Genomic DNA, 16,665 nt, shown 5'->3' on the forward strand with positions numbered 1-16,665 from the left:
ACTGTCCACTTAGGAAGCAACACTGATTGTCAATACATTTCACATGCTGTTGTGCAAATGGAATAGGCAACAGGTGGAAATTATAGGCAATTAGCAAGACACCCCCAATAAAGGAGTGGTTCTGCAGGTGGTGACCACAGATCACTTCTCAGTTCCTATGCTTCCTGGCTGATGTTTTGGTCACTTTTGAATGCTGGCGGTGCTTTCTCTAGTGGTAGCATGAGACTGAGTCTACAACCCACACAAGTGGATCAGGTAGTGCAGCTCATCCAGGATGGCACATCAATGTGAGCTGTGGCAAGGTTTGCTGTGTCTGTCAGCGTAGTGTCCAGAGCATGGAGGCGCTACCAGGAGACAGGCCAGTACATCAGGAGACGTGGAGGAGGCCATAGGAGGGCAACAACCCAGCAGCAGGACCGCTACCTCCGCCTTTGTGCAAGGAGGAGCAGGAGGAGCACTGCCAGAGCCCTGCAAAATGACCTCCAGCAGGCCACAAATGTGCATGTGTCTGCTCAAACGGTCAGAAACAGACTCCATGAGGGTGGTATGAGGGCCCGACGTCCACAGGTGGGGGTTGTGCTTACAGCCCAACACCGTGCAGGACGTTTGGCATTTGCCAGAGAACACCAAGATTGGCAAATTCGCCACTGGTGCCCAGTGCTCTTTACAGATGAAAGCTTGTTCACACTGAGCACACGTGACAGAGTCTGGAGACGCCGTGGAGAACGTTCTGCTGCCTGCAACATCCTCCAGCATGACTGGTTTGGCGGTGGGTCAGTCATGGTGTGGGGTGGCATTTCTTTGGGGGGCCGCACAGCCCTCCATGTGCTCGCCAGAGGTAGCCTGACTGCCATTAGGTAACGAGATGAGATCCTCAGACCCCTTGTGAGACCATATGCTGGTGCGGTTGGCCCTGGGTTCCTCCTAATGCAAGACAATGCTAGACCTGACACACTCCAGCCACATGAGCAGTTCCTGCAAGAGGAAGGCATTGATGTTATGGACTGGCCCGCCCGTTCCCCAGACCTGAATCCAATTGAGCACATCTCGGAGATCATGTCTCGCTCCATCCACCAACGCCACGTTGCACCACAGACTGTCCAGGAGTTGGAAGATGCTTTAGTCCAGGTCTGGAAAGAGATCCCTCAGGAGACCATCCTCTACCTCATCAGGAGCATGCCCAGGCATTGTAGGGAGGTCTTACAGGCATGTGGAGGCCACACACACTACTGAGCCTAATTTTGACTTGTTTTAAGGACATTACATCAAAGTTGGATCAGCCAGTTTTCCACTTTAATTTTGTGTGACTCCAAATCCAGACCTCCATGGGTTGATAAATTTGATTTCCATTGATAATTTTTGCGTGACTTTTGTCAGCACATTCAACTATGTAAAGAAAAAATTATTTAATAAGACTATTTCATTCATTCAGATCTAGGATGTGTTATTTTAGTGTTCCCTTTATTTTTTTGAGCAGTGTATACACACACACACACACACACACACACACACACAAAGCTCTGCTCTGTGACCTTAGCTGTAGAGGGAGATAAGGTGGTTTATTCCGTCACTGTGTGTTACTGTCACACACACTCCACTTGAGCGCAGCCTAAGACAACTAACTCTGACACGACAGAATCTCTGTTTTCACTATTACTCGCTTACTCACACGAACACACGCACTGATTCTTTCTAGGATACACACTCGCTCTTTCTCTTTCTGTCTCCCACTCTTCCTCCTATATATATATATATATATATATATATATATATATATAAAATAAATAAATCACACACAGTTGAAGTCAGAAGTTTACATACACCTTTGCCAAATACATTTAAACTCAGTTTTTCACAATTCCTGACATTTAATCCTTGTAAAAATTCCTTGTTTTAGGTCAGTTAGGATCACCACTTTATTGTAAGAATGTGAAATGCCAGAATAATAGTTGAGGGATTTATTTCAGCTTTTATTTATTTCATCACATTCCCAGTGGGTCAGAAGATTACATACACTCAATTAGTATTTAGTAGCATTGCCTTTAAATTGCAATGCAGTACTCCAATGCAGCTGGTAGCTGCACCAGTTACTGTCACTTTTGATTTTGATCCCTCCCCCCTTTGTTCAGGGACACATTATTCCATTTCTGTTAGTGACTGTTCGTGGAACTTATTCAGTTTATGTCTCAGTTGTTGAATCTTGTTATGTTCATGCAAATATTTACACATGTTAAGTTTGCTGAAAATAAATGTAGTTGACAGTGAGAGGGCATTTATTTTTTTGCTGAGTTTATTTATATCAGCCCTCTGATTACAATGAAGAGCAAGACGTGCCATTCTGTTCTGGGCCAGCTGAAGCTTAACTAGGTCTTTCCTTGCAGCACTCGACCATATGACTGGACAATAATCAAGATAAGACCAAACTCTATTCTGCAGAACTTGCTTTGTGTGGTGTCAAAAAAGCAGAGCATCTAGTACGGACAGACTTCTCCTCATCTTTACAACCATTGAATCTATATGTTTTGACCATGACAGTTTACAATCTAAGGTAACGCCAAATAAATTAGTCTCCTCAATGTGTTCAACAGCCACATCATTCATTACCAGATTCAGCTGAGGTCTAGAACTCAGGGAAGGATTTGTTCCAAATACAATGCTCTTAGTTTTAGAGATGTTCAGGACCAGTTTATTACTGGCCACACATTCCAAAATTGACTAACTCCTTGTTAAATGTTTCAGTGACTTAATTACCTGTAGTTGCTGATGCGTATATGGTTGAATCATCAGCATACATGGAAACACAGGCTTTGTTTAATGCCAGTGGCAGGTCATTGGTAAAAATAGAGAAGAGTAAGGGGCCTAGAGAGCTGCCTTGTGGTACGCCACACTTTACATTTGACATTAGAGAAGCTTCCATTAAAGAAAACCCTTTGAGTTATTTTAGATTGCCATATTGTGGATTCAGAGCTGAGGTTGAAAATCCATAACAAGTTTTTTTTCAACAACAGGTTATGGTCAATAATTTCAAAAATCTGCACTGCACTGAATTCTAACAGTACAGCTCCCACAATCTTATCAATTTCTTTCAACCAATCATCAGTAATTTGTGTCAGTGCAGTACACATTGAGTGCCCTTCTCTATAAGTATGCTGAAAGTCTGTTCATTTGTTTACAAAGAAATAGCATTGTATTTGGTCAATCACATTTGTTTCCCAAGAGCTTATAGGTCTGCTGTTAGAACCAGAAAAGGCCACTTTTTAAAATGTATTTTTAATTTAACCATTATTTAACTAGGCAAGTCAGTAAAGAACAAATTGTTATGTACAATGATGGCCTACCAAAAGGCCTCCTGTGGGGATTGGGACTGGGATTAAAAATGTAAAATATAGGACAAAACACACATCACGACAAGAGACAGCACTACATAAAGAGAGCCCTAAGACGACAACACAGCATGGCAGCAACACATGACAATAGTAGAACCAAAAAACATGAGCTGGAGCATTCCCAGAAAAAGTATTTTGTGTGGAGGTGCTGACTAACGGTGAATAAACTATCAAAATAATGAGTCGCGCACACTTATATAAACTCCCAGTAATTTACTGGGTATTTACCAATGTTTTGGCATCACTGTGACTTCTTCAGGGTAATGCCAAGAATACTTGAACCAGGTTGTGTAGACAAATAGTACAATTAGTGCAACTAATGATAATAGTGAGGGGTGTGTCATAATGATTAAGTTAATTAGAATGAATTAGTGAAACTGTTAAACAATACTTTATGGCATATTAAATATATCAGGCTATCCATATAGAAACACAATTGAATATTGTACATCATATTAGCATCAACATGCATTACTGATCATCAAAGGTAAGGGAATATTTATAATGTTATTTCTGATTTCTGTTGACTCCAACATGGTGGATAATTGTATTTTTTTTCTGAGCGCCGTCTCAGATTATTGCATAGTTTGCTTTTTCCGTTTTTTTTCAGTTTTTAAAAAATCTGACACAGCAGTTGCATTAAGGCTTTACCTTGCATTGTTATTGGAGCCACAAACCCAAGGGGGTCATAAAGACTATTCACTGTGGACAGGATGCCTCCGCGTAAAAGGCTTCTCATTGTGGGACACCTGGAATGAGAAGCTGTCGGTTTTCAGATTCCAGGAAAGTCCCAGACTCTGTTGAAAGGGGAGAGGATCCACTGCTAGGTCCAGATCTTTTAAGTATTTTGCAAGGTCCTCCATAGGGAAGGCTTCCTTAACTGTTTTGCTATTGGATGCAATTTTGTGTAGTTTCATGTTGGACTCTGCCAACATTGCTTGTGTTTTTCTTAGAATGTTGATAGCTTCTTCTGTAGTAGCTACTGATATCAACATCATCGACATAGAAGTTCCTCACTACATATTGCTTGGGTTCTGACCCGTGTTCCTTCTCAACCTGTAGCGCTGCTCGTCTCATGCAGTAGATGGCTACGGCTGGTGAGGGGCTGTTCCCAAATTCATGGACTTTCATCCTGTACTCAGTTATGTTCATCTAGGTTGTTGTCTTCATACCAGAGAAACCTTAACCTCTTTGGGCTGACATCCCGTTAACGGAATAATATTATAACAGCCAGTGAAAGTGCAGGGCGCCAAATTCAAAACATCAAAAATCTCATAATTAAAATTCCTCAAACATACATGTATCTGATACCATTTTAAAGGCAATCTTGTTGTTAATCCCACCACAGTATTCAATTTCAAATATGCTTTACAGCAAAAGCACCACAACGATTGTTAGGTCACCACCAAATGACAATAAAGACAGCCATTTTTTCCAGCCAAAGATAGCAGTCACAAAAAGCACAAATAGAGAGAAAATTCATCACTAACCTTTGATCATCTTCATCATTTGACACTCATAGGACTTCATGTTACACAATACATGTATGTTTTGTTTGATAAAGTTCATATTTATCAAAATATGAGTTTACATTGGCGCGTTACATTCACTAGTTCCAAAAACATCCAGTGATTTTTGCATAGTCACATCATTCAACATAAATAATCATCATAAATGTAGATGATAATACAAGTTATACACATGGAATTATAGATATACCTCTCCTTAATACAACCGCTGTGTCTGATTTAAAAAAAAAACTTAATAATAGAAAAATAGTCAAAATAGCTGCCATGTTGGCGTCAACATAAACAAGAAATTACATGATAAATATTCCCTTACCTTTGATCTTCATCAGAAAGCACTCCAGGAATCCCAGGTCCACAATAAATGTTTTGTTCGATAATGTCCGTTATGTCCAAATACCTCCTTTTTTTAGTGCGTTTGGTATACATATCCAAACGCTCATTCTGGTCAGTGTTACGTCGGACAAAAACTTCAAAAAGTTATATTACAGGTCGAAGAAACATTTCAAACTAAGTACAGAATAAATCAATAGGATGTTTTTAACATATAGCTTCAATAAAGTTCCAACCGGAGTATTCCTTTGGGTCTTGATGAGCAATGGAACGCAAGTGGATACCATGAGGAATGCGCGTGATCAGAAAATGGCTGACTGCCAGTCACCTGATACATTCAGTCCCACAACACAGAAGTCTCATTCAAATTTCTATAGACTGTTGACATCTAGGGGAAGCCCTAGGAAGTGCAACATCATTATTATCTCAAGGGGATTTCAATGGGAACTGTGGTGAATACATACCAAGCTCAGATTTCTCACTTCCTGTTTTGATTTTGCCTGCCATATGAGTTCTGTTATACTCACAGACATCATTCACACAGTTTTAGAAACTTTAGTGTTTTCTAACCAATACTACTAATAATATGCATATATTAGCAACTGAGACTGAGGAGCAGGCCGTTTACTTTGGGCAACTTATTCATCCAAGCTACTCAATACTGCCCCCCAGCCATAAGAAGTTAATGACTCCAATCTAAGTGTATGTAAACTTCTGACTTCAACTGTATGTGTGCATATTAGACTGGTGAACTGGTACTGAGTGTCTGTGTAAATCAGGAAATGTCTGTATGCTGCATAAATGCCTTGTGATAAATGCTGATTCCAGCGTTGCGGACTGCTGAGTGGTATCTGTGATGTGACTGGTCAGTTAGTCTCGCTGGGGGTGGGGTGAAGTTTCCAACGGGTACAGATCTAGGATCAGTTTTGCGCCCCCAGTCCTTACCTTTACCAAAATTGACCCTTACCAAAACTGACCAAAGAAGCATCTTGGGGCAACTTTACACTACTCCGTCATTCAAGTCAGTCAGGTTACAGTCCTTTGTGTTTTCTACTAAGGTCTGGACGCTAGCTGTTTCCTGTCTGCAGGAGATGCTACTTCCTGCTGACCTGGTGTGTGTGTGTGTGTGTGTGTGTGTGTGTGTGTGTGTGTGGTACTTAAGTGAAAATAATTTTAGGTACTACTTAAGTAGTTTTTTTGGTTACTATTTTTACTTTTGAGAACTTACTCCACTATATTCCTAAAGAAAATAATGTACTTTTTCTCCATACATTTTCCCTGACACCTAAAAGTACTCGTTACATTTAGAATGTTCAAGCAGGACAGAATAATGGCACGTACCAATTTAACACTTTATCATCCCTACTGCCTCTGATCTGGCGGACAAACAAATACTGTGTTTGTAAATTATGTATTTAATTTTTATTTTACCAGGAAGGGCTCGTTGAGATTTGAAATCTCTTTTTCAAGAGTGTCCTGGCCAAGATAGGTAGCACCATGTCATTACACCATTACAGACCGACAACATGAAAAACTACACGTAATCTAGTAAAAAAAAACATAATTCACAAGAGTAACAAAATCATATAACAGCAAATTAAAAACATTGACAGGTCAGGGAATTATCCTCAAAATCCTCCATCAATGATTTATAAACAATTGGGAGTTCTTCCAGATTAAAAGTACACTCCCGTTCAAAAGTTTGGGGTCACTAAGACATTTCCTTGTTTTTGAAAGAAAAGCACTTTTTTTGGTCCATTTTAAAATAACATAAAATTGATCAGAAATACAGTGTAGAAATGGTTAATGTTCTAAATGACTATTGTAGCTGGAAACGGCAGCTTTTTTATGGCAGCTTCATTAAATAGTACCTGCAAAACACCAGTCTCAACGTCAACAGTTTAGAGGCGACTCTGGGATGCTGGTCTTCTAGGCAGAGTTGCAAATTAAAAACCATATCTCCGACTGGCCAATACAATATTAAGATGGGCAAAATAACACAGACACTGGACAGGGGAACTCTGCCTAGAAGGCCAGCATCCCGGAGTCGCCTCTTCACTGTTGACATTGAGACTGGTGCGTTGCGGGTACTATTTAATGAAGCTGCCATTTGAGGACTTGTGAGGCGTCTTTCTGAAACTAGACACTCTAATGTACTTGTCTTGCTCAGTTGTGCACCGGGACCTCCCACTCCTCTTTCTATTCTGGTTTAGAGACAGTTTGCGCTGTTCTGTGTAGGGAGTAGGACACAGCGTTGTATGAGATCTTCAGTTTCTTGGCAATTTCTCGCATGGAATAGCCTTCATTTCTCAGAACAAGAATAGACTGACGAGTTTCAGAATAAAGGTCTTTGTTTCTGGCCATTTTGAGCCTGTAATCGAACCCACAAATGCTGATGCTCCAGATATTCAACTAGTCTAAAGAAGGCCAGTTGTATTGCTTCTTTAATTATCACAACAGTTTTCAGCTGTGCTAACATAATTGCAAAAGCGTTTTCTATTGATGAAATAGCCTTTTAAAATGGTAAACTTGGATTAGCTAACACATCTGGCACTGGAACACAGCAGTGATGGTTGCTGATAATGGGCCTATGTAGCTGGAAAAGGCCACTTTTTTTAATAGGAATTTCTACAATCATAATTTACAACATTAATGTCTTCACTGTATTTCTGATCAATTAGATGTCATTTTAATGGACAAAAATAGCTTTTCTTTCAAAAACAAGGACATTTCTAAGTGACCCCAAGATTTTGAACGGTAGTGTATTTTGTAAGGCATTCCAAGCCAAAGGTGCAGAGTATATAAAAGCCCTTTTACCAAATTAATTTGGAACAGTTAGCAGGATAATGTCCTGCGAACAAAGAAGGTACCTACCACATTTCTTAACAATAAAAATGCCAAAATAAAATGGTAGTAAACCCAAAATGGCTTTGTAAATAAAAGTATACCAGTGATTCAGCCTACAATTGACTAGAGAAAGCCAGCCAACCCTTGTATATAAAGTGCAGTGGTGCGTACGGGTTTTGCAGTTAAAAATAAATCTCAATGCTCTATGGTAAAGGGCGTCAATTGATCTCAAACACTGAGCGGAAGCATTCATATAAATATCCACGTAATCTAGTATAGGCATACATGTAGCTGATACTAGCCGCCTGCTGGCTTCAAAAGAAAAACGGGCCTTATTCCTAAAATAATTGTTCACAAAGTTGTTGAATGTACAATTTATAAGAGGCCATCAACAAAAAAAATTGAAAGTATATGTATAAAAAAGTATTTAGTCAGACACCAATTGTGCAAGTTCTCCCACTTAAAAAGATGAGAGGCCTGTAATTTTCATCATAGGTACACTTCAACTATGACAGACAAAATGAGGGAAAAAAAATCCAGAAAATCACATTGTAGGATTTTTAATGAATTTATTTGCAAATTATAGTGGAAAATAAGTATTTGGTCAATAACAAAAGTTAATCTCAATACTTTGTTATATACCCTGTGTTGGCAATTTCAGAGGTCAAACGTTTTCTATAAGTCTTCACAAGGTTTTCACACACTGTTGTTGGTATTTTGGCCCATTCCTCCATGCAGATCTCCTAGATCAGTGATGTTTTGGGGCTGTTGCTGGGCAACACGGACTAACACGGACTAAGTGTGCGTTTGGCTAGAGATGAGACAGTATGTTGGCAGCAGCCACTCAATGTTAGTGATGGCTGTTTAACAGTCGGATGGCCTTGAGATAGAAGCTGTTTTTCAGACTCTCGGTCCCTGCTTTGATGCACCTGTACTGACCTCGCCTTCTGGTTGATAGCGGGATGAACAGGCAGTGGCTCGGGTGGTTGTTGTCCTTGATGATCTTTTTGGCCTTCCTGTGACATCGGGTGGTGTAGGTGTCCTGGAGGGCAGATATTTTGCCCCCGGTGATGCGTTGTGCAGACCTCACTACCCTCTGGAGAGCCTTACGGTTGTGGGCAGAGCAGTTGCCGTACCAGGCGGTGATATAGCCCGACAAGATGCTATCGATTGTGCATCTGTAAAAGTTTGAGTGTTTTTGGTGACAAGCCAAATTTCTTCAGCCTCCTGAGGTTGAAGAGGCGCTGATGCTCCCTCTGCTGGTTCCTGAAGTCCGCGATCATCTCCTTTGTTTTATTGACATTGAGTGTGAGGTTATTTTCCTGACACCACACTCCGAGGGCCCTCACATCCTCCCTGTAGGCCGTCTCGTCGTTGTTGGAAATCAAGTCTACCGCTGTAGTGTCGTCTTGATGATTGAGTTGGAGGCGTGCATGGCCACACAGTCATATGGGTGAACAGAGAGTACAGGAGAGGGCTGAGAACGCACCCCTGTGGGGCCCCAGTGTTGAGGATCAACGGGGTGGAGATGTTGTTACCTACTGTCATGATGTTGGCCTGGGGGTAGGTTTATGACAGTCATTTCTCCCTTTTTCCTCTTTCTACCCTACTGATGTTACATTTGCAAAACCCTTGGTTAACATAGAGATTCTGGGAACATCAGAATGTGGGGGGAAATGGACTATATTCTGGTAATCCGACCAATGGAACATATGCGGTGGTAGTTAAACATGCCACTTTATATAATCTTTACATACCCTACATTACTCTTTTCATATGTATATACTGTACTCTATACCATCTACTGCATCTTCCCTATGCTGTTCGGCCATCGCTCATTCATGTATTTATATGTACATATTCTTATTCATTCCTTTACACTTGTGTGTATAAGGTAGTTGTTGTGAAATTGTTAGGTTAGATTACTTGTTAGATATTACTGCATGGTCAGAACTAGAAGCACAAGCATTTCCCTACACTCGCATTAACATCTGCTAAACATGTGTATGTGACAAATACATTTGATTTTGATTTGATCAATCAGGGTAGATTTCTCTGGAGATTTGGGTGGGTGGGTGAGTTAATCAACTGGGTAAGATTAATTTAAAATCATCAGACACCGGCTTCAACCAGTGTTGATGTGCCCCCGTCTATCTGTAATTAAAAACAATACAAAAATCGTGCCGTCTGGTTTGCTTAATATAGGGAATTTGATGTATTGCTTTTACTTTGTACTTTTACTCAAGTATGACGACTGAGTACTTTTTCTACCACTGTACTTAAATACATTTAAAGCCAGGTACTTTTAAACTACTACTAAAGTAATATTTGAATGGGTACATTTTATTTGAGTCATTTCCTGTTAATGTCTCTCACTCAAGTATGACAATTTAGTACTTTTCCACCGCTGTCTGTTTTTCAGTCTGGAGGGTCATGCCAATAGAAATCCATGGTCGTCCAGCCTACTGCCAAGAAGCGGGGTCCAAGTATACCACAGGACAATGGGAAAATAAATCTGATTCATTTTTTATGCCCTTGCTTTGTGTAATGACTGTCTGTGTGTGGGTGGGATAAGGGATGTTTTTATGGGAGATGAGATTAAAGTGAAGGTCCTCTTATGTGTGCATCTATGACCATGTCTGTGATAATGTCTGTGTGTGTGAAGTGACTGATGTCGTGACCTGTACTTGTGTTGTGGATATGTGACTGTGTACAGGTGAGGGCGTTGGCTTCAGAAGCCTTGCGGCAGACTCCAATGACCCCTGACCTCTATCCCATACCCTAGGAGAAGGTCCTGTCAGTCGGGTAATAACACCCAGAGTCAGCACAACTAGCTTGGCTGGCACACACTCTGTCTGAGTGAAAATCCCCAGCCCTGTTTCTTTCTCTCCCTCCCACTTTCATATATACATTACTATCTGACCTTTGGCCAGTTGTTCTGGCCGATACTGTCCTATACACTGTAGATGGGGTCAGTTGTTCTGGCTGATACTGTCCTATACACTGTAGATGGGGTCAGTTGTTCTGGCTGATACAGTCCTATACACTGTAGATGGGGTCAGTTGTTCTGGCTGATACAGTCCTATACACTGTAGATGGGGTCAGTTGTTCTGGCTGATACAGGCCTAAACACTGTAGATAGGGTCAGTTGTTCTGGCTGATACAGTCCTATACACTGTAGATGGGGTCAGTTGTTCTGGCTGATACAGTCCTATACACTGTAGATGGGGTCAGTTGTTCTGGCTGATACAGGCCTATACACTGTATACACTTAGAGCGTTGGACTAGTAACCGGAAGGTTGCAAGTTCAAACCCCCGAGCTGACAAGGTACAAATCTGTCGTCCTGCCCCTGAATAGGCAGATAACCCACTGTTCCTAGGCTGTCATTGAAAATAAGAATTTGTTCTTAACTGACTTGCCTAGTTAAATAAAGGTAAAATACATTTTAAAAAAAATAAAAAACTCAACAAGAAGTCTAGAAATGTCCTCTACAGTATGTGTAAGTAAACTAGTGTTGTAGTAGGTAGGGTTGTCTAGTGTGAGAACCAGTCCTTGCTCTAAGTACATGGCATGTTTTGTATGTTTGTGTCTCACAGGAGGCTGCTGAGGGGAGGACTGTTCATAATAATGGCTGGAATGGAGTGAATGGAATGGTATCAACCATGTATTTGATGTGTTCGCTTACGTTTCAGCCATTACTATGAGCTGTCCTCCCCAATTAAGGTGTCACCGGCCGCCTGTGTGTTACATACTGCTCTCCCTTAACCCTGTCTGTGTGTTCTTCCAGATGTATGGTCGCTACACACAGGAGTTGGTACTGCTCTCCCTTAACCCTGTCTGTGTGTTCTTCCAGATGTATGGTCGCTACACACAGGAGTTGGTACTGCTCTCCCTTAACCCTGTCTGTGTGTTCTTCCAGATGTATGGTCGCTACACACAGGAGTTGGTACTGCTCTCCCTTAACCCTGTCTGTGTGTTCTTCCAGATGTATGGTCGCTACACACAGGAGTTGGTACTGCTCTCCCTTAACCCTGTCTGTGTGTTCTTCCAGATGTATGGTCGCTACACACAGGAGTTGGTACTGCTCTCTCTTAACCCTTCCTGTGTGTTCTTCCAGATGTATGGTCGCTACACACAGGAGTTGGTACTGCTCTCTCTTAACCCTGTCTGTGTGTTCTTCCAGATGTATGGTCGCTACACACAGGAGTTGGTACTGCTCTCTCTTAACCCTGTCTGTGTGTTCTTCCAGATGTATGGTCGCTACACACAGGAGTTGGTACTGCTCTCTCTTAACCCTGTCTGTGTGTTCTTCCAGATGTATGGTCGCTACACACAGGAGTTGGTACTGCTCTCCCTTAACCCTTCCTGTGTGTTCTTCCAGATGTATGGTCGCTACACACAGGAGTTGGTACTGCTCTCCCTTAACCCTGTCTGTGTGTTCTTCCAGATGTATGGTCGCTACACACAGGAGTTGGTACTGCTCTCCCTTAACCCTGTCTGTGTGTTCTTCCAGATGTATGGTCGCTACACACAGGAGTTGGTACTGCTCTCCCTTAACCCTGTCTGTGTGTTCTTCCAGATGTATGGTCGCTACACACAGGAGTTGGTACTGCTCTCCCTTAACCCTGTCTGTGTGTTCTTCCAGATGTATGGTCGCTACACACAGGAGTTGGTACTGCTCTCCCTTAACCCTGTCTGTGTGTTCTTCCAGATGTATGGTCGCTACACACAGGAGTTGGTACTGCTCTCCCTTAACCCTGTCTGTGTGTTCTTCCAGATGTATGGTCGCTACACACAGGAGTTGGTACTGCTCTCCCTTAACCCTGTCTGTGTGTTCTTCCAGATGTATGGTCGCTACACACAGGAGTTGGTACTGCTCTCCCTTAACCCTGTCTGTGTGTTCTTCCAGATGTATGGTCGCTACACACAGGAGTTGGTACTGCTCTCCCTTAACCCTGTCTGTGTGTTCTTCCAGATGTATGGTCGCTACACACAGGAGTTGGTACTGCTCTCTCTTAACCCTTCCTGTGTGTTCTTCCAGATGTATGGTCGCTACACACAGGAGTTGGTACTGCTCTCTCTTAACCCTGTCTGTGTGTTCTTCCAGATGTATGGTCGCTACACACAGGAGTTGGTACTGCTCTCCCTTAACCCTGTCTGTGTGTTCTTCCAGATGTATGGTCGCTACACACAGGAGTTGGTACTGCTCTCCCTTAACCCTGTCTGTGTGTTCTTCCAGATGTATGGTCGCTACACACAGGAGTTGGTACTGCTCTCCCTTAACCCTGTCTGTGTGTTCTTCCAGATGTATGGTCGCTACACACAGGAGTTGGTACTGCTCTCCCTTAACCCTGTCTGTGTGTTCTTCCAGATGTATGGTCGCTACACACAGGAGTTGGTACTGCTCTCCCTTAACCCTGTCTGTGTGTTCTTCCAGATGTATGGTCGCTACACACAGGAGTTGGTACTGCTCTCCCTTAACCCTGTCTGTGTGTTCTTCCAGATGTATGGTCGCTACACACAGGAGTTGGTACTGCTCTCCCTTAACCCTGTCTGTGTGTTCTTCCAGATGTATGGTCGCTACACACAGGAGTTGGTACTGCTCTCTCTTAACCCTGTCTGTGTGTTCTTCCAGATGTATGGTCGCTACACACAGGAGTTGGTACTGCTCTCCCTTAACCCTGTCTGTGTGTTCTTCCAGATGTATGGTCGCTACACACAGGAGTTGGTACTGCTCTCCCTTAACCCTGTCTGTGTGTTCTTCCAGATGTATGGTCGCTACACACAGGAGTTGGTACTGCTCTCCCTTAACCCTGTCTGTGTGTTCTTCCAGATGTATGGTCGCTACACACAGGAGTTGGTACTGCTCTCCCTTAACCCTGTCTGTGTGTTCTTCCAGATGTATGGTCGCTACACACAGGAGTTGGTACTGCTCTCCCTTAACCCTGTCTGTGTGTTCTTCCAGATGTATGGTCGCTACACACAGGAGTTGGTACTGCTCTCCCTTAACCCTGTCTGTGTGTTCTTCCAGATGTATGGTCGCTACACACAGGAGTTGGGGGCGTATGCTAAAGAAGAGGCAGCTCGTCTGAGGGAGGAGGGGGGTTGGAGGCGCTCTGTCAAAGACCACTCACGCTCCCTGGAACTTCTGGAGTACGACAGGGGCCGCTGTGCCAAGTGTCGCAGTGAGTACTGACCAATACTGACCACTCCAGCTGGACTGTAACTGTATTCTCTGACCAGGTGTCTGTGTCTCTGTCACACTGTGATTTGTTACTGTGAAACAAGCCTCACATCAAGTCAACTTTCCCAGATACCATGTAGTTATATTGTTACACTCTAGTTTATTTATGTTTGTATTAAAGGAGGGATTTGGGAGTGAGAGTTTTGGAGTGTTTGTACTGTGTGTGTGTGTGTGTGCATGTGAGGTTGTGTAAGCCACATCATTCCATTTACTGTTGATGTTGATAATAGTGATTATGAATGTGTGTGTGTGTGTGTGTGTGTGTGTGTGTGTGGTGTGTTTGCATGTGAGGTTGTGTAAGCCACATCATTCAATTTACTGTTGATGTTGATAATAGTGATTATGAATGGGTTTGTGTGGTGAGGTTGTGTAAGCCACATCATTCCATTTACTGTTGCTGTTGATAATAGTGATTATAAATGTGTGCCTGAAAGGAACATCTCCACAGTGTACAGGGACACGATTTGTACTGGGACACAAGGCTCGACACCAGTCTAAATGCAGCAGGGGTAGTCAACCGGAGGTACTGTCGTGGGTCTGCAAAAATGTAAATACTTTATATAGAACAAAAATACTAATTCAACATTCAACGAATTTACAGAGATGCAGTTCATATAAGGAAATCAGCCCAGCCAATCAGAATTAGTTTTCTACACAAAAGGGCTTTATTACAGACCGAAATACTCCTCAGTTTTATCAGCTCTCTGGGTTGCTGGTCTCTGATGATCCCGGATGTCGAGGTCCTGGGCTGAAGTGGTTTCACGTGGTCTGTGGTTTTGAGGCCGGTTGGATGTACTGCCAAATTCTCTAAAACAACTTTTGGAGATGGCTTATGGAAGAGAAATTAACATCAAATTCTCTGGCAACAACTCTGGTGGACATTCCTAGTGTCACCATACCAATTGCATGCTCCCTCCAAAACTTGAAACATCTGAGGCATTGTGTGAAAAACCTGCACATTTGAGTGGCCTTTTATTGTGCCCAGCACAAGGTGCACTTGTGTAATGATCATGCTGTTTAATCAGCTTCTTGATATGCCACACCTTTCAGGTGGATGGATTGGACATGATTTGGAAAGGCACACACCAGTCTATATAAGGTCCCACAGTTGACAGTGCATGTCAGAGCAAATACCAAGCCATGAGGTTGAAGGAATTGTCTTTAGAGATCCGAGACAGGATTGTGTGAGGCACAGATCTGGGGAAGGGTACCAAAAGATGTCTGCAGCATTGAAAGTCCCCAAGAACACAGTGGCCTCCATCAATCTTATATGGAAGGAGTTTGGAACCACCTAGACTCTTCCTAGAACTGACCTCCCGGTCAAACTGAGACATCGGGAGAGAATGGTCTTAGTCAGGGAGGTGACCAAGAACCCGATGGTAACTCTGACAGTGCTCCAGAGTTCCTCTGTGGAAAATGGGAGAACGTTCCAGAAGGACAACCATCTCAGCAGCAGTCCACCAATCAGGCCTTTATGGCAGTGGCCAGACGGAATCCACTCATCAGGAAAAGGCACATGACAGCCCGCTTGGAGTTTGCCAAAAGGCACCGAACGGACTTTCAAACCATGATAAACAAGATTCTCTGGTCTGATAAAACCAACATGAAATTCTTTGGCCTGAATGCCAAGAGTCACGCCTGGAGGAAACTTTGCACTATCCCTACAGTAAAGCATGGTAGTGGTAGCATCATGCTGTGAGGAAGTTTTTCAGCGGTAGGGACTGGGAGACTAGTCAGGATCGAGGCAAAGATGAGCAGAGCAAAGTACAGAGATCCTTCATCAAAAACCGCTCCAGAGCGCTCAGGACATCAGACTGGGGCGAAGGTTCACCTTCCAACAGGACGACGACCCTAAGCACACAGCCAAGACAACGCAGAAGTGGCTTCGGGACAAGTCTCTGAAAGTCCTTCAGTGGCCCAGCAAGAGCCCGGACTTGAACCAATCTAACATCTCTGGAGACCTGAAAATAGCTGTGCAGCGACGCTCCCCATCCAACCTGACGGAGCTTGAGAGAATCTGCAGTGAAGAATGGGAGAAACTCCCCAAATACAGGTGTTCCAAGCTTGTAGCGTCATACCCAAGAAGACTCGAGGTTGTAATCACTGCCAAAGGTGCTTCAGCAAAGTACTGATTTAAGGGTCTGAATGTGATGTATTCAATAGAAGTCGGAAGTTTACTTGCACTTAGGTTGGAGTCATTAAAACAACTTGTTTTTCAACCACTCCACAAACTGTAGTTTTGGCGAGTCGGTTAGGACATCTACTTTTTTCATGACACAAATAATTTTTCCAACAATTGTTTACATACAATGAATTTTAAGTGGAATT

At 42.7% G+C, this 16,665-nt stretch overlaps 1 protein-coding gene across 2 annotated transcripts in view; it reads left to right on the forward strand.

Annotated features, from left to right (window-relative positions):
* Window positions 1-16,665, forward strand: part of LOC112267238 (chloride channel protein 2) — a 464,010-nt gene that overhangs the window by 284,505 nt on the left and 162,840 nt on the right. For both annotated transcript variants that reach the window (XM_042297555.1, XM_042297556.1), the window contains exon 2: window positions 14,125-14,278. In XM_042297555.1, the coding sequence (XP_042153489.1) occupies window positions 14,125-14,278 (154 nt within the window). The remainder of the gene's footprint in view (window positions 1-14,124; window positions 14,279-16,665) is intronic.

Source organism: Oncorhynchus tshawytscha, linkage group LG14, assembly GCF_018296145.1.
Source record: "Oncorhynchus tshawytscha isolate Ot180627B linkage group LG14, Otsh_v2.0, whole genome shotgun sequence".
NCBI lineage: Eukaryota > Metazoa > Chordata > Actinopteri > Salmoniformes > Salmonidae > Oncorhynchus > Oncorhynchus tshawytscha.